Below are 19,617 nucleotides of genomic sequence, written 5' to 3'. Positions count from 1 at the left end.
AGTATTTTATAGGTCTATGATGGGGTGTCAATTTTTTAGTATCCTGTGTCTGTGGGCTAAACTTCACCAATATGTGTCAATATTTTTACTCCTCCTTGGGATTACTAAAGCATGCTGGAGTTAGGTATTTTCCTCCTCCCACACAAAAGGCTAGAGTTGACTCGAATGAGGGGATTTTTTTACTCAAATCCAGTCACACTCATGGAGGTGGAACTCACAAAAATGTGAGGGCCGTCTTATGATTGGTTCCCTCTTTATTTTTTAATTTTCAGAATTGTCCACAGTAAGCTTTAACAAATGGTCAAAGTTCAGGTTTGCTTACCCTGGCACTGCTTCCTAAGTTGTGAGTCTCTCTCTTCACTTCTGTGTCTCTCCAATTTGGGCTCAGTGGTTTGCCTGCGACCTCATTCTCTTAAACATTCAGTAAGATTTTTGGATTTTTGGGGGTTTCGTTACCTTTTTACATGTTGTTAAAACTGAGTGAAGACTTGTAAGTATAAATGCTTTTGTCAAGAGTAAATGAGATATATTGTGATATCCCTAAAATAACATTTATCACATAGTAAATATTAACTGTTATTAATTATCCTTTTATATACTAATAAATATATTCAGGAATATTTATTATGATAACTATTAAAGACAAGCCTGGGGAGACAAAGCCAGAAGAAAGGATAAGAATTATTCTTTTTGTACTTTTCCTGTTTGGTTTTGACAAAAGATAGTATGTTTTTAGTTTAAGTAAAACATAATGTCTACTTTATACAGGAGTAAGAGAGTCATTTTAGTAGCTAAATAAAAATATTTCTAAGAATCATATCAACTGCATTATTTTAAAAAGTTTTATTTTTCTGGTAATACATATACAGAGATCTATACAATGAAAAGTAGTGCCATATAGTTAGCATTTAGTATACAAACATTATGTTAAGAGCTTTATAATATTATCTCATTTAATCCCTCTCTAAATTGCTATGGCTGTTGTAGCTACTTTATAGCAGAGGAGATTACTTAGTATAACTGCTTTAAGTAATAAAGCAACTGGGGACTAGAGGTAAAATTGGTACAATAAATACTACTGTTTAGCTTGATATAACAATTGTTTCTAACTTTTCTCTTTCATGGAAACAATGTCATCTCTTATTTATAATCATATTTATAATCGATTCAATATACAAGGGTGATCCAAATTCAATTTAATTTTTTAGTACTGACTCATTTGAATCATGTTGAGGGTTTATTTTAAATCTCAGAATATTATTATCAGTCAACAATTTATCTTTTATTTTCATCAATAATCATCTTGGGATGCCTAGGGTGTTACAACTTTCCATACCTTCCATTTAAAGGCTTCTTTAAGATTTTAAATTTTAATTAGTTATAAAAGCTGTAAATAAAGTGCTCCCTCTCATCGGGATTGAACTCAGGGCCTTGTACATGTTAGGAAAGTGAACTACCACTGATCTACACCTCCAGCCCTTCTTCAATTAGACTATCCAGGCCACTGTGCCCAGCTGTCAACTGGTACATTTAAAACTCAGTGAATCTAAAGGGGGGATCATTTTGCAAATGTACAGTAACAAAGTATATGACAGGAAAAATGAATTGCAGTTAAAATAGAGATCTGATTTCAACATAATTCAGACTCTTTTACAAAGAGATATGTTGAAAGGGATCAGAAAGCAGAGTATTTTGCATTATTCTAACTGATCACCCCATATTAGTTCAGTATTTTGTGAAAATAATCAGTAATCATACTGACCTTGGAGTCATCTAATCCAAGCTTCTTTAGAGACTTTCTGACATAATCCAGAAAGGAAGAGCATTTGGAATAAATTTTACCAACATGCTGATTGCTGTAAAACAAAAGTGAATTTTTTATTTTTGGTTTTCCAATTTAAATTACAGATAATCTTAAATTCAAACATGAATTATTGAAAAATATTTTGTGTGTATGAAATCCAGATTGATCAAAATGTAGTAATACTTTTGTGTACATTTTAAAGTGATATAAAGCACTCAGGATCAGGATCTACATCTGAGAATTCTTACAACATACAGCAGTGGAAGACAATATTACAAAGACATGCTATGAAGAAGTTTTAAACATATAGTATTAAAAAGCCTCATTTAAAAAAAGTAATGTCTTTCAAAAGTTTCCATTGGGCTTCAAAATACCTTTTAATTTTACTAGCTTACCATTACAATGCACATTTCATTGCCACACCTACTAGCGAAAATAATTCAACAGCTATGCAAACAGAATTCCTTTAGTGACAACCATTGATCCAGCACCATATGCTGAACTGTATCTGACTTGATGCCACTTATGTCTTGCAGATTTTCATTAAGGTTTAAACAAAGTATCTTGAAATGGTCTTGAATTTAAATAAAAGTATGTTAAACTATCATATTTCATATATTTGGTTGCAATTTAAGCATAATATAAAAAGGGTAGAAAAAATCACCACCTACAAGTTATCAGAAACACTGAATTAGACCTCATTTACTCTTGACAGAATAAATATTAATCCTTAAGATTAAGGAGACATCATGGTTCTATCAATTTTTCCTTTGAAATATATCTCAAAAATACTCCATCAGGGCCAGCGATTTAGCTCACTGGTTCCGGTGCCTGCCTCGCAAGCACAAGGTCCCGAGTTTGATCCCCGGTGCCAAAAAAAAAAAAAAAAGAAAATTCCACCAGTCACATTTTAAGATGGCAGCCTCATTTCTACTTATTACATCATGTTCTGATAAATACAACTATTTCCTAATTAAGACATCTGACAGAAGTGTTAATTCATTTTTGTCTACATATTTTTTAAAAGTAACCTTTCTAGAAGAACATTTTTATTCCGCCATTTCCCTGTTCTAGAAGCTTTCAACAACTACTTTAGTTATAAATTTGAAAATGCTAAGGATGAGGGCCCACGTTCATAACCACATTTTCCTACTCTTTCATATTCCTTTGTGTTCCAGAGTTTGGTTTTCTCTTCTTAGATCTATCTACTCCTTGATTTAGATGCATCTCTACATTTACACCTCAGTGTGTTTGCTCATGTAGCCATCTCTTTTTTTTTGGTACTGGGGATCGAACTCAGGTCCTTGAGCTTTTAAGACAGGTGGTTTAACCAGAGCTAAATCCCCGGCCCTGTAGCCATTTCTTAATAGGTAAGATTCCTCACTTTTCATGTTAGTTGAACTAAGTCATTCTTTATGACAAAGTTCAAGTTTACATGTTATTTTTGCTAAAGTGACTATAAGTCATTTTTCCTGAAGCATTTTGAGTTTCTATAGCCCATATCCTTGTTCTGTTCAGGTTATTTTATCAGATCCTTGAATTAGCAGTGATTTGAATAGGTATAAATTCCCAGGATACAGGAACTATCTTCATACAGTTTTCAGCAACTTTCTCAGATTTTACACATAGTTATATAGCTTATGTATATCAGGTATCATGTACTAGATATGTATATCTTATGTATCAGAGAATATTGACCTTATTAACTGTGTAGGCAGAAAAAGATGCCATTTAATATTAACTTCCTGTCCTTTATTCTAATGTTTTAAAGTTTGATTTTGCAATACAAAAGGACAAGCAAATTAAATATTTCCTATGAGCCAGTGATTCTGATTCTTACTTTATACCAGTGGTGGCGAACCTATGGCATGCATGCTGCAGCGGGCTGTTTGTACCACTGAAAGCCCTAAAAGGTTTGCCGTCACTGTTTTATACTAGTCACTGAGTATCTCAGGAGAGTATAGCACAGCAGATAAGAGTATGGCTTCTAGTCAAATTGGCTCTATCATGTATTAGCTTCTTGATTATAAAAATGAGAAATAAACAGTACAGTACTTGTTTTGTAGCATCGCTGTGAGGACTCAATTAGATAAAACATGTAAGATGCTCAGAAGAGACATGGTAAGAACTGTTATTGTGGTTACTATAATTATTGTTGTCTTTATCATTACTGAAATTATAATCTGTATTTCTTTTTATTAGCATCAAAAAACCAGAAAAAGATGCTGATGAGTGGTAAGCATTAGAAGCTGAAAAGAGAATCTAAGTGTAAGGAGGTCTGATTTGTTTCCTGGGTTTCATTATTTCAGGCTGCTTGAAAACAAGAGAAACATTTTCAATTTTAATTTGCCCTTATATTACTTTTCCGTTTCAGAATATACTGTCTTTTACAAAGTCTCACAGCGTGATTATTACTTTTAGTGTGTTAAGTAACAGTTGGCTGTATGACTTTTGTCTTAAAATCCTTTGTCTTTAGTATTACCTGGTTTTAGCAACAAACAACAAAACCACTCAAATATAACTAGAAAGATGTTTGATCATGTTACCCTTCCTTTAAAATTCTTCAATAGCTTCCCATGAACCTTAAGATGTAAATCCTTAAAGCAGTATATAAAAACCTTGTATGATCTAGTTCTCATTCAATTTCTTCAACATGCTTTTATGACACTGCCTTCTCAGCAATACTGGGATTTTTTTCTGTATCTCGAATACACCAAACTTTCAGCTATAAACACTATTCTTAGAACATTCCACTCTCAATCTTTTTACCTTGAGGACACCAAACTCCTCCTTTCAGATCTTATCTTAAATGTCACTTCCTTAGGGAAGCCTTTCTGGCACTCCAGATGAAGTTGGGTTTCTGATACATTTCCTTCAAATATTTCCTATTTGTTTTTCTGATTTTTCTCTCCCTCTATATTTTAAGCCACTGGTCTCCCCAAAAGAGATGAATAAACCCAAAGGGAAAGAAAATATTAGAATCTACATTTCTACTTTATACTTTTTAATTTCAGTTTTTGAGTTTACTGTAAAACCTATAGGCTAGTACAGACATTATATCACTTATAATTATTCATTTTTATGTGCATGCTTAATGATATTTATTGACAAAGTTGCAAAGTGTAAACGTATTTTTGAGGTAACTAAATGGCTAGAGAGAAGTTTCTGTTTTGCTCATGAACATATTACCAGAACCCAGCACAATTCCTCATACATAGCAGGATCTCAATGCATGAATTAAATAATTAAATAAATAACCTCTCAGCTTACAGAAACAAACATCTTGTAACATGATAACAGGGAATGCATTAGTATGGTAAATAGGTCTATTTATTATAATCCAATAGAAAAAGAAAAGGCAGGCTTAACTATATAATGTGTAACTTAAAATATACAAAGCAACTACCGAATAAATATATAAGGAAAAGTGCAAAGTAAACAATGTATGTAGTTAGGTAATATTTACTTCATAGTAAACATGTGCCAGTGTTTCTTAAATCTTTTCCAGGACTGAATCATTTAATCCTTACAACACCACCAAATGTTTAAGTTACATTATTATCTCATTTTGAAGATAAACTACAGAGAAGTTAAGTAAATGGCCTAGGTCTGGCTTCAGAATGTAGGATATTAGCTATTAGTCAGTATCATCTCCAGCAGAATATGGACAACTCAACACGTGTTAAGTTGCAAATGAATATGATCACCTCTGTGTTACAGGTACACAGATGCAGCCATTGTTCCATAATAACCTACCAGAGTACGTATCAATGTGAGCCAAAAATACAGAGAAAGTTTAAATTTTAAAAAAATTATTATAATACAAGACACATTGCCAAAAATCCACCCTAAAATACTCCAGCTTATTTTGAACACACTTATCTTATTGTTCATACCACTTTTTAAAGCATTTCTGGAAGTCCTCATTTGTGTCTTTAGTTGAGCTGCTGTGGCTGCCTTGATGTCCTGAATCATTTCAAAATGTTTACTTTTCATGGTCGTTTTGACTTTAGGGAAGGGCTAGAAATTGCCCAGTGGCAGATCCAGCAAATAAGGTAAATGAGGACACACTGAAAGGTTTTTATGAGCCTGCCTTCACATTAGATGGCACTCAGCTCTAACATTTATCATGTTTTTGATCATATCTCAAAAAGACACAAAAGAGGACTTCCAGAATTGCTTCAGAAAGTAGTAAGAATGATGGATAAGTGTTTTCAAAGTGAGGGAGAGTATTTTGTGGAGAATTAATGGTAATGTGTCTTTTACTGCAATAAAATTTTAAAAATTCAAACATTCACTGTGTATTTTAATCACTCCTTGTATTCTTACAGAAAAGCCATGTGGGCTGTCCTGCTATACTTCAGAAAAAAATAAGTTTTAGTGCTTTAGTACATAATATGCTAAATAATTCTAGTAACTTAAATTGATATGAGAGGATAAGGGAACACACATGTAGCCAGAGGAGATTTGTTCTTTTCAAGTTCTTCATTGCTAGACTTACTATCCATACTGAACAGAAGTTATAGCTAGTCAGAAATATTTCAATTCTTTCCAAATGGTACTCATGCTATTCAGTGTGTTCATTCATTTATCTAAAAAAACCTCATTGAATTGCTGTATATGCGTGATAGTGTTGTGGGTAGCACAGGTCTTGAACTCAACCCTGAAACAGGTTTGAACTTTGCTCTGTAGGGGTCCACCCTGCTGATTATGCCCAAAGCAGGCTGTAAGCAGTGCAGGCTGTAAAGAGTTAATCCCTTGGGGCGGGGATTTAGCTCAGTGGTTTCACCGCCTGCTGCAAAAACGCAAGGACCAGAGTTAGATCCCTGGTACCAAAAAAAAGTTAACCCTACAATTGGTTTATTTTAAGAAGTGAGTCTGACTGAAGCTTACATGAATCATAGAGGCATTGTGGTAGCCCACAGATCAGCATGACCTTCCCACTAATGGCCAGAGCCAAGACCAGAAAAATGGCCTGGGAAGCTGTGGGACTCAATATGAGATAACATAGTAGCTGAGGTCAGAGTAATTCGCACTCAAATCCCATTCCCAGGACTAAAACCTTAACTAGAAGGACAAGGTTCTAATTACAACCCTATATTTTGTCTGTTCTGTTCCTAATTTCAGAATGCTTTGACTTGTCCTTTTCAAGCCTTGGCTGCATTAGTGTCCATAGCACTTCATGACTGAACATCCTCACACTTAGTTCCCCTTTACCCCAACTGATTACCAATAAAAATCAGTGGCTTGGACTGACCAGGACCTTTGCTGCTTGCTCAGCACTGGCCTTCCAGACTCCCCACTTCTTTCTTTAATTCTGTCTTTGAGTCTTTGTTCAGCCCTGTGTCATACACTGGGCAGGAGACTACAAACTACTGCAGGGGTTTCCAGTATTGCTCTACCACTTATTAAATACTTGGCTTCTCCTTGATCATCAGCAGAATGGTTAAACCTATTTCATAAGGCTGAAGACAATAAAATATTCTATGTACAATGCATGGCTCAAGGTTTGAAAAACACTCAATGAATGGTAGTTATTTTCCTGTTATTGTACTAGGTTTTAGGGGTAGAATAATTCACAATTCATAAAATGAAGATCTTTCATAGTTTATGCAAAAATGCAAGGGGAAAAATAGTATGATACAGTGTGATAAACACATGATGATAAAGATACTTGAACAGTGCAGAAGCAGCACAAGATAGGCAGTGACTTACTACCTAGAACTGAGAAGGAACAGATTCTTAGGGGAAGACTTAAATTTCAAAAAGTTGGTTTTCAGTAGCACTGTGAACAGCAAAATTAATAAAAATACATGAATGAATAACATACTAAAATTTAACACATAAAATTTTAAAATAGGCTATAACACTTTGTTTTAAAATTGTGTTTCTTCAGGATTCCAAGGCCATGCTTTATGAGTTTAGTTTCTTATAAAACATGAGAGGAAAATTGTGTAAGAAGCCCCTTTATATAAAATATATACAATTTATTTGGGTTCACTTGATATTGTATTTAAAAATACAGTGTTATTAAAGAAGTCCAAAAAAAATTGGTCTTATTACATTTATGGGATGGAAGAAGAATGAGGTACTAATGATTATATTTTGTTTTAAGAAAAAAAAGAATAGTTTTCAGTAAATACAAATGCCAATTTTAACACAATTGATGAATCAACACATTATTAATACAACGAATCAGACTTTTGGAACTTTTAGAAGTTAAAGGTTACTTTTCATAGCATTAATCTCTAAAGTTCGAGTGCCTAAAGCAATGTTCTTAAAACATTTGCAAAGAGAATTTATGATGCAGAACATGGCCATTGTGGCTGTTAGAAAAGGATATTTTATTCATTAGTATTTAGAAAAGTCTCTAGCAGTGATGGAGAACTTTAGGGCTTTCAATGATACCAACACCTCTCTGTAGCACTTGTGCCATAGATTCACCACCCCTCGTCCACAGCTTTAAATACTGCAGCTTCTTGTTATTTATTAACAAGAGAAAAGGAGGTTCAAGAACCTTAAAAATTAGTGGGCACAAAGTTAAAAGACAGAGTAAGATTATTCATAAATGGAATATATGGGATGTTACATTTTTTAGCAACATTAGCCTTCTTATGAGGCTTGCTTAAAAATTTTGTATTTGTTAGAGTTTCATAAGCGTGCCATTTATGACATGATCTTCTTAGGTGTCTTACGGTATTAGTTTATTAAATATTAAGTGTCAATCTCATTTTTTGAGTATGTCACTATAGATTTGGAGTGTACTTTCACTAATTATATTGACACATCAGAGATTAATTGTTGTCTTATGTTGAAATGTTTGAAGACAGACATCCTTCTGTACAATAGTTAACTAATTAATATAATTAATATCCTTGTTACTATCAGGGATCTGAAGCCTAACTCTTTCCCCTTTTCTGTGTCTTCAATTGTTTTTTTTCTTACTGCATTTTTACTTTCATCATATGAAAATCTTCATCTTTCTATCTCTCTCACTGAAGGAAGGAAGCAAACAAATAAAAACTTCAAATAAAATTTTATTTTGATTCCATACCCTAAAATTATTTACTATAATATGGTATCAGGTGAGATGACTGCCATGATAGGATGAGGTGAATTCCATGAGCATTTATATGAAACTAGTAATATTCATCTGATATGCTGTTAAAAGTAGTGGTACCTTGGTTCACAAATTCTTTTTTGTACCTTTGGTTCACAAACAAAAGCATTTGGCAAGATTTTGTTTTTGTTTGCAAACTCTATATGGGGTGACAAACATGACTGCAGCCATCTGTCCCACACAAACACAAATTTTTTCCAAAATCACAGAACAAATTAACTTTGTAAACCGAAGTACTACTTATTATAAAAAGTATTTATATATTCTATACTTTATATAGGCAAATAATATGCAATTAAGTAATTTACTGCATGAGTTATACATCCAAATTTATGTTACCCTTCTTTAAAGCAAATGTGAAACACTCGAAGACCAAAATTTTGCTACAAATGATTCCTATGTTGTCCCTTTATGTCATGGATTTTCTCTATGAAGCCAATTAATTATTAGAGCACGAGTCCCCTGGTCTTTGGCTCGGAAAGTGTGGAAATCACACTGGACAATGGGTGGCTACTGATGGACTATGGCTGCTAGGTTAGTTCTCAACATTGTTTAGTGCCTTCCTGAGAAAGGGAAATGGTACCATTCTTCTGATTTTCCAATTATGTCCCCAGTAATGTTTAATGTAATAGCAGCCTTTCCAATTTTTAATTTAATAACCTTTTTTTTCTGTCACTCTACTATGAATGTGTTCCTTGAGAGCAGGGTCCATAGATTATTTGATACAATATCTGCAAGGCCTAAGAAAGTACCTAGATGACAAGAGGCAACGCATAACACAAAAGAGACTACCCAGTGAACAAAGGAAGGACAGTACAGTAAAAGAAAGATTCAGAACACAATACAATGTGTCTCTTTGCCTACTATGAACTCTTTTTCATACAGGCTTCAGGAATGCTCTTATTATTTTTGTAAAATTAATTTTATTGGTATACTTTAGGTATACAATATAGTGACATTCATCATTGGAGATTTGCACCTTTACATAATATATCATGTTTCTTATTTTTTCCCCTTTCCCCTGTTCTCCCTTCAACACCTCCACCCCTCTCTATTTACAAATACTTTGTTTCCATTTTTTCATTTTCTCATAGTAATTCCATTCCCTTCTTCCTTTCCCCTACCCCTCTCACTTCCTCTTCCCCTTTGCCCCTTTTCTTCCTATTTCACATTATCTATTACACCTTTTAGTCCTTATTTACACTTTCAGTTTCTTACACCAGAGAAACTATTCGGTATTTACACATGGGTGTCCAATGAATTTCACTTAAGAGTATGTCCTCAATGTGCATCCATTTAGCTACAAATGTCTCTAGTTTCTCATTCTTTATGGCTGAGTAGTACTCCAGTCTCTACTTGATGGGCAATTGGGCTGATTCCAAGTTTTGGGAAAGCTCTTACTACCATCACTACCACTACCATCACTACCACCACCAACAACCAAACCTAGCCAAGACAAAAAGGAAAAAAAAACACTAGGAGTGAGAAGATCTAAATTTAGTATAAAATCACCTCTTGGAGCCTATTTCTTTACAGAGGAAACAAAGCTGAAGTGAAAGTATTATTTACTTCACAGGGTAATAAAATATACAAAGGCAATAATTCATGGGGAAAGTCTTGGTGAATTGTACAGTGCTATAGATAGGCTAGGTAGTATTTATTTTGGTAATATCAATGTGCAGATATTAGATTTTTTGAGTAAGCATCTGGAATTGCTGAAAGTTCTGGTTTTACCTATTGCTTGTACAACAGGTTTTGTTTACTCTTTGTAATAACACAGTGTCTTCTTAGGCAATGCAATATATAGTGATTTAAAGCAGGAGCCTTCATATGGGTATATGTTAAAGGTCTGCAAAGGCTTTCAATGGGATAGACGCCTGGCTATTGTCTTAAAGAAATCAATGTCCAGACCCTCTAGTTTCTTAATCTCAATTTCCTAAAACTCTGAAACATCAAAGCAACAAAACAATTCCTTTAGTAAAGGCCTTATAAAAGTGACTCTCAGCCACCTCAACAAGATGCAGTCCAATAAAGCTTTACTCTTTGTGTTTAATAACTGAAAATAAACCTGTCATTTACTTATGTTGTCAACATGTACAAGTATTTATGCATCAATAGCTCAATTTAGAAAACAATTTTTAAAAATACTTAGATTCTTATGGACTAAACAAAGACTCCCTGAATGGATATGCTATAAAAGATTGCAGAAGGAAAGCAAAGACCAGTTACCAAAGAGAAAGGATGTTGCACTATTCTCAAGGTTTAAAATATGCCTAAGTTTACTAGAGCTAACAGGAAATATTAACATTAAAAAAAAATTCCAAAGTCTCCTCCATAGGGTTTTATAGTTGACTGTCCATAAAAGAATCGTAAGAACTTTATTTATTATTATCATTTCCTTTGGATTTGTTGACAGTCAAATTGTGACTTAAATTTCAAAGGAGATCCTTTGATGAGGCAGAGTAATTACATGTTTTTTTCAGAGTGTTCTCCACAAAAGTTAATGTTACAGAATGCCAAATGTGTATGTACTGTTTGGGAGCAGAAAAGTTATATGAACAAATAAACATTTGTTTCAACAAAGATAAATAAATACCTTTTAAATAATCACTCAAGTGTGTTCAAACTTTGGTGTAAGCATTTTATAGATACCACCATAATCTTCAAAATATCCCTTTAGCATAAGAACTATTATTAACCCCAACTTAAAGATAGGAAAACAGAGGCAAAGAAGTTGTTAAATAATCTGTGCTCAAGACCATACTGTTATTACACAGTGGAGACTGAGATTAGAAAACAGACAGTAGAATTCTTGGGCTTACTGGTGAAGCTCTGCTTTCTCTGACCAATGACTTCAAAATATGAATGTATACTGGGAATCTTAAAAGAGGAGGATATTACATGAAGCGTTAATTTCACCAAGGAATTTCTTTTTCTCAAAGCATTTTTATAGAATCATTGCTCTTTAAGACAACAGTCAGGAGAAAATTGTTATAGAATAATAAAAATCTGATTTACTGTACTATAAAAGCTTGTGAAATACTGTAAATATTTTTTACAGAGTATTGTAAAATATTCCGTAGCCAGATTACTTGGACTCCCCACTTGGTAACAAAACAATACAAAACAAAAACAGAATCATTTGAATTAGGAGATGATCAAGAACACAAACAACTGCAACATATGAAATATTAGGAAGTATTAAGACAATGAAAAGCTGGCCATAGAGGAAAGAAAACAGATAGGAAATGTTAGGAAGGAGTGGCTGTGCATATTACTGAGATGACAATTTTGAGTAAAGACCGGAAGAAGTAGAGCTCGCTCACCAAGTGAGTATCTGGGGAGGGGCATTCCTGGTAAAGAATACATCATATGCAAAGGCCAGAAGGTGGAAGTGTTTCTGGCATTTTTAATATCCAAGAATATCCGAGAAATTAATAGATCTGGTACAAAGCAAAGAACAGAATTGAGGTCAGAGTAAAAATAAGGAGCCAGATCAGGTATGACTTTGCAGGTCATCGTAAAAAACTGTACCTTGACTTACAAGATTAAGAGAAGCTGATCTCATAAATATAAAAATGGGCTCAAATGTATATGCTTAAAATAAATATGCTTAAAACATTAATAAGGTATCTCTGGTTACTGTATAGCGTGAATAGATTTTAGGGGAAAAAGTAGAAGCAGGGAAGACCAATTTAGAGATCATGATGATAATCTAGTGAAGAGATGGTGGTGGCTTCTATGAGGATTATGGTGGCACTACAATGGTGAAAAGTGGTAAAATTTTAGAAATATTTTAAAAGGGAGAGCTTTCAAAGTTGCTGAAGGATTGGCAGTAGGTAGTGAGAGAAAGAGAAGAATCAAGGATGCCTTCAGGACTTTTGGCCTGAACTGGAAGAATAAGATTGTCATTCATGGGACCACAGACTCGGCAGTTATCAGCAAGTTGATGTGATGGAATCACCTAGGTAGCAGCACGCCTAAAAAGCATTCTAACAATTACAGGTTTGGAAGAGCAAGAAGAATCAGAAAAAGATTGAAAAAAAAAGCAAGAGAAAAGGTATCATAAAAGGTGTCTCCCTAGAATTTGAGAGAAAAACCCTTTTAATAAAGGGTGGCAAATTGGGTGTTACTCTAATGAAGGAAAGTAAGATAAAGCCCAAGAAGTGACCATGGGATTCAGCAACATGGTTTATCTGTGCCCTTGAGAAAGGTGGAGTGACAGAAGAAAAACCTGATTGAATAGGTTGAAGGCAACAGGAAAAAATTTTTTCCAGTTTTGTTGGAAATGAAGAATAGATACAGACAATAATTACAGAGGGACGGGGGCCCCAAAAGAACTTTTTATTTAATAAGACTGAAAATTGGCCATCAAGGAGCTCAGAAGGTGGTGGAGTAGAAACCCAATAAATTTTACTATGAGATTCAAAAATAGTAGTGAATCACAGTTAAAATACTATGGGGAGATGGAAGAGGGCAAAAAGGAAAAGAGCAACGACACGTCTTCTTGGTTTTGAAGAACGCTCAGGATTTCACCTGCTAGAATTTCTGAGAAACAAGAATGGCAGAAATGGGGAAGTAAACATTCATGGAATATAGAAAAAGGTCCAAAAACAGTGGAACGGAGAATGGTGAATACTCTGTGCACCAGGACAGTGTGGGCGAGCAGCTGTTCAGGGTGTCAAGGGTGAAGAATGGGGTGATGTATTAGAGGTTGGGTCACAATAAGATATTTTAGTTTGGCGATATAAAGAATAATAATCAGACATTTTCAACAACTTAGAAAAGTGACAAACTGAGAGCTAAATGATGTGAAGTTAAGAACAGGTTAAAAGGGGGCCCTCAGTCAGAATAAAGCATGGTCAGCATGCTAAAAAGGAATTAGTATTCTTTCTTTTAATAAAAGTGAATATGCTAGATCTAATTAAAATTCTACTCAAGTGAATCCAATGCCACCCACATGCTTTTCCAAAAACACAACTGTAAGAACATGGTTCACTCACAGCATTTTCCAAACAGCAATATCGTAGGGAATTCAAGAAGTGGTGAAGCAGATGTATGCTAAATAAATGAAAACAAGCAAATGCAGAACAAAATTCAGTTTTTTCATCATCACAAAATAACTATGAAATTAATTATCTTATTTGCCTTTTATATGCTAATATACACTGAAAGTCTTAAAAAGTTTAAGGGAACTCCATAACATTCTTCAACTTATTTTTACATTTAAAAGATGTAGACTTTATAATTTCAACTTGATGACTCATTTATTTTATATATATAATGCATTTACATATATAATATAAATATAGAATATATTACTATATTAATAATATATACAAATATATTAATTATATGACAATGTATATTATTAATTATGATGAGTATTAAATGAATATATAATACATTCAATATGCTAATATATTCTATATTTATATTATATGGTAATATATTGATAACATACATTAATTATATAACACATAATTATATAATTAATAAGTTAATATACATATATTTAATATAGTCTATATTAATATAAGTAATTGCATATTAACAATATATATTATGTAATTATTAAATTAATATATAATTATATATTTAACATATTAATATATTATATTCTTATATTATATAAGTACATTATATATATATATAATAAATGAGTCATCAAGTTGAAATTATAAAGTCTACATCTTTAAATGTAAAAGTAATTTGAAGAATGTTATGGAGTTCCCTTGAATTTTTTAAGACTTTCAGTGTATATTAGCATATATATAATATAATATATATTATATATAACATATATATCTCCCCCCCTTTGGAGTTAGGGTCTCACTTCATAGTTCTAGCTGTCTTGAACTCACTATACAGCCCAGACTGTCCTCAAACTCACGGAAGTCCTCCTGCCTCAGCATAAATCCCCGGCCCCATGCTTGGTTTTTGACCACACATTATAAATTAAACAATTAGCTTTAGTTTTGCAGACCACTTTTAAGATCTGAGTTTTCATTTTCATATTTGATTGTTTCAATATCAAAATTAAAATTATACTAGGAAGCTAATGATTATAAGGGAGAAAACTTACATGTTTCTTATACAGTTGTATATTAGTTCTCATTATGAAAAACTAATAAAATGATTAAGGGGTTGGGGATGTAGCTCAGTGGTACAATGTTTGCCTAGCATGTGTAAGGACTGGGGTTTGAGCCTCAATATACACACACAGAAAAATAATAAAGCAAGAAATAAATAAGATAAATAAAATACATACACTGTATTTTCCCTGCCTTCTTTCTAAGTATTTAATAGAGGTTTACTTCATGAAGTTCCTCCTTTGGTATTTTATTCCCTTTAGAAAAGGATTAATTATGAAATAAATCATTGTAACTGTTAAATTTTCTTATTACTATAATGAAGTTACTGTACTGGATATTAAGAATATATTATGTGGTTCACCTGAACCTGGAGTATAGCCAGTTAAAATTTTGGGGCCGGGGATTTAGCTCAGTGGTTCCAGCACCTGCCCTGCAAGTGCAAGGTCCCAAGTTCGATCCCCAGTACCAAAAAAAAAAAAAAATTGAAATTTTATTGATATTGAACAGAAACAGTTCTAAGCATTTACAAATATAATGAATGTCAATAGAATAAACCCTCGCACTTAACACCAAACTTGAGAAATACACTAGCAGTCCATTGATTTTCCTATGTACTTCTTCCTGTTCCCTTACCCCATCACAGTGCCCATTCCACTGTTCATAAGAAGCTACAATACTGATGATGTGTTTCTCATCCTTATGCTTTACTTGATTGCTTTCCACATTTTATACTCCTACATACTCACATAGTTTTGCTTGTTTGTGAACTATATAAATGGAAACATAGAGAATTTTCTGTGACTTACTTCAGATGAAATTATACTCACAAGAGTCAATCACATGGATATGTGTAGCTGTAATTCATATTTTCATGTCATAGTATTTTATACTGAAATATATGAATATATAATTTACCCATTACAATATTAATAAACTTTGTATCTAGACCTTTGCTGTTATGAAACATTGCTATTGAGAATTACTGTGTAAGTGTGTGGGACAACACATAAGACTTTCTTGAAGATATATATTTAGGTGTAGAATTGCTGAGATCAATTATATACATTTTCAATTTTCTCATTTAACACTAACTTTGGATCAAAGGAGTTAAACTTTTTTTTTTTTCAGGCCAGCAATGTGGACAGTTGTAGCTGCTTTATATTCTTGCTAACACTTGATCTTGTCAAACTTTAAAACTTTTACTAACCTAATGATTATAAAAACCACCATTTTATTTTTATAGTTTGTATTTCTCTGATTACTAATTAAGACCAAGCATCTATTCCTATCTTGTCTAACCATCTGAACATCCTATTTGTGATATGACTAATCAAGTCTTTTGTCTACTTTAATTTTACCTTGGTTAATTTTTTCTTTTTCTTTTTGGTACTGGGGATTGAACTCGGGACCTTGTGCTTGCAATGGAGGTGGTGAACCACTAAGCTAAATCCCCGGCCCTACCTTGGTTAAGTTTTCTCACAGTCCTGCAGAAATTCTTTGTATAATTTGGATTTTAATCTTTCGTTAGTTGTAACTCTTGGAATTAGTTTTGACCAGCAGTCATGTTCATTTCACTCTTTATGACAACTTAAGAATGCAAAGGTTCTTAATGTATTGAAAAATTTCAATCTTTTAAAATTTGCATGCTTACATGTAGTTTAAGAAATCTTTCCCCTATCTCAAGATGAAAAAGATACTATTCAATACTATCTCTTAAGAGTACAGTAGCACTGAATTTCATTAAGTTTTAATCTACTAGGGTTGATTTTTATGTTTGGTTTAAAGAATCAGATTTAACTTTCTTCAGCATGTGGAGAGCAGAGAAGTGATCTTTATGATACTCTTTCTATACATAAATGTGATGAAAGATGTCCATGGTTTAATTCCCGGAAACTGAATATAATTTGTTACATGGCAAAGAGGAATTCAAAGTTTCAGATGGAACTAAATTTGCTAATCCACTACCTTTAAGGACAGCATCTTGATTATGCACATGGGCCCAATGTAATCATTAGAATCCTTTAAAATGGAAGAGGGAGGCAGAAAAGGAAGAGCCTGAGAAAGATGCTATGCTGCTAGTCTTGAAGATGAAGGAAGAAGCCAGGAGCCACAGTATGCAAAAAACTTTTAATGCTGTCAGAGATAAGAAAATGGATTATCTCCTAATTATACAGAAAAAATGCAGGGTTGTTGCTATCTTGATTTTAGCCCAGTTGAATTACATTTCAGATTCTGATCTCCAGAACTCTAGATAATAAATTTGCATCATTTTAAGATACCCAGTTTATGGTGATTTGCACTAGCAACAAAAGAAACCAATACGTACACTGAATAACTAACTACTATTTTACTATCTAGTCCTTTTTTCCAATGATCAACAAAGTTAGATCAAAAGTATTTGTTTTCTTTCTTCCCACTTAGTTGTGATAACCAAATTCACAAATATCTAAAACATTGTGGCTCATAAATAAGCTCTGGTATCAACAAGTTATTCTCAGAGATTTTTGCTCCAGCCATTGTTCCTCTTGCTCCAGTAAGCTCGCCTAGGTTAAGCCAACATGTGTCATGTAGCAGACTATGCTGTTCCTCCCTGTCCCCTGATCAAAACTCCTACACAAATCTTTTTCTTCTGCATCCTTGTTCTCAAGTCCTTGGGTTATAAATAAAAGGCCAAAAGTTTCTCAGCTACACTGTTTTCCTGAGATTGTCTCATGTTGATGAGTCTCAGTGAAGCAGATCCTCTGAAGCTTTCATCCTCTGCATCTCCACCATCAGACTGTGACAAATCTTATTTTGTATTCTCCATCTTTCTGTTTGATGTTTTATTCCAGGTATTTTCTTCTTACCTATCTTTTAGTTAACTATTTCCTTAGCTGTTTCTATGATGTGTTAAAACCATCTGCTTATTTCTTAGTTTTGGTCATTTTATTGTTGTTTTAAAATTATCACGTGGGTTTTTGTGCATTTTGATTCACTACATACCAAGCACAGTTTGTTTTTGTTAAACTTTTCTAGATAATCGTAAAATCATATGCAATTGTAAGAAAGAACAGAAATCTGTATATCCTTCATCAAGTTTCCCAGGATATCTCATGATGGTAACACCTAGGATACTGACAGATATAATCATGACACAGAGAATTTCTATCATTACAAAGTCATTTAATTTGCTGTTTTATAGCCACATTCACTTTCTTCCCACTTTACTCTTTTTCATTCCCTCAGAAACCAATAATTTTTGTCATTTCAAGAACATATATAAATGGAAGCACACTGTTTATAACCTTTGGGATTGACTTTTTTTCCTTTCTACTCATAATTCTCTGGAGATTCATCGAGGTTGTTGTATCGATATTTCACTGTGTTTAACTGCTGATCAGTATTCTGTGGAATGGATTATCATAATCTAACTATCCTGCTTGTTTAGTTATCTACCCGCTGAAATATGTGAGTTGTTTTTCAGTTTGGTCAAACAGAAATAAAGCTGCTATCAACATTTGTGTACAATGCTGCTATAAACATATGTAAAGTCAGCCTCTGTTGACACCCAAGGTGCCCAGTAGGGGATGGTCCTTATTATTGCTGGGACTTCTGGCTTCCCACATGATCTCCACTGATAGCACAGCAGAGCTGTTCTTGTTACTGCTGGACAATGCTAAAAGTCCTGACTCCCTACTAGGCCCTCTCTGACAGAAAAAGGGGGAGCTTTATTACTGCTGGGTGGAAGACCAAGCTGCTCACATAGTCTCTATGACATTGTGGTGGGGGGGCAGGGTACTTTTTACTATGTGGTGGGGAAGAAATTGCCAGTTTTCTACTCAGCCTTCTCTATTACCCAACAAAAAGGGGTTTTTAGGAAGGAAGACTCTGTAAGCTGGTAAGGATGGAAGGGTAAGCTTTCTCCTTGGCCTTTGTTGGCATGGGTAAGAATGCCATCTTTTTTTGTGTTTTTGGCTAGAATATGGCAGTTCTGTCTCAAAGGTTTCCTGGGGCTGCCCCTTCCCTGAATTTTTGGGTAGAGTGAAGCCTTTTGTTTAGAATCTTTTGTTGTTGTTTATTCTCATTGGTGTTTATAGACTGGTAGCTTCAAGCTCCAATTCTAGTTTATGAGAGAAACAAAAGCAAACAACTACCCCCATCCCAATCCTAGGGGAATCATACTGTGTTGTTTCTTGGGTCCTAAGATTCCTAACCAGCCTGCCTTATTCTGTCTACCATTCAGAATCTTTGTTTGTTTTAATATATAGTGTTCAGAGGCTTCAGTTGTAATAAATAAAAATAAAAATAAAATAAAATAAAAATAATAAACAATAAAAAATAAAGAAAAGTATATCCACTCCATTTTCCCAGTGTGGAAGTCTCTCCAGTGCAGTTATTTTAAGCCTTTCCCCAGATCTGCTAAACACCTATTTTTATAAACATCGAATTATTGTCCAGAGAGGATTTGCTTCTTGCAGATAAGTCAGCAGCAACAATAATGTGAAATACTTTTATCACAGTTTGAAATGATCTGAAGTGTGGCTGTAGTTCATATCAACATTGTTATATTTCAGTTCATTCTCACTTTTACAGTGTGAACCTTTAGAGACCTAACTCTG

General features: G+C 33.6%; 1 protein-coding gene across 16 annotated transcripts in view; it reads right to left on the bottom strand.

The window, feature by feature from the left end:
• Mettl25 (methyltransferase like 25) overlaps positions 1-19,617 on the bottom strand; it is a 244,640-nt gene that overhangs the window by 150,715 nt on the left and 74,308 nt on the right. For 8 of the 16 annotated variants that reach the window (XR_015443630.1, XM_087192796.1, XM_087192803.1 and 5 more), the window contains one exon: positions 1,763-1,856. The exons of 2 other annotated variants lie outside the window; for them this stretch is intronic. Coding sequence is in view for 9 of the 14 variants with exons in the window: in XM_087192796.1 (XP_087048922.1) it covers positions 1,763-1,856 (94 nt within the window). In the remaining 5 variants the exon portion in view is untranslated. Of the gene's footprint in view, positions 1-1,762; positions 1,857-13,927; positions 13,986-14,637; positions 15,909-19,617 lie in introns of those variants that run through there. 6 more of the 16 variants (XR_015443631.1, XR_002390137.2, XR_002390138.2 and 3 more) reach the window with 3 other exon arrangements.

Source organism: Heterocephalus glaber, unplaced genomic scaffold (genome assembly GCF_053883595.1).
Source record: "Heterocephalus glaber isolate CG9 unplaced genomic scaffold, H.glaber_assembly_v1.0 deba00001572, whole genome shotgun sequence".
NCBI classification, from domain to species: Eukaryota; Metazoa; Chordata; class Mammalia; order Rodentia; family Bathyergidae; genus Heterocephalus; species Heterocephalus glaber.
The sequence above is the reverse complement of the archived record's forward strand: the minus strand, read 5'-3'. Positions and strand labels throughout refer to the sequence as shown.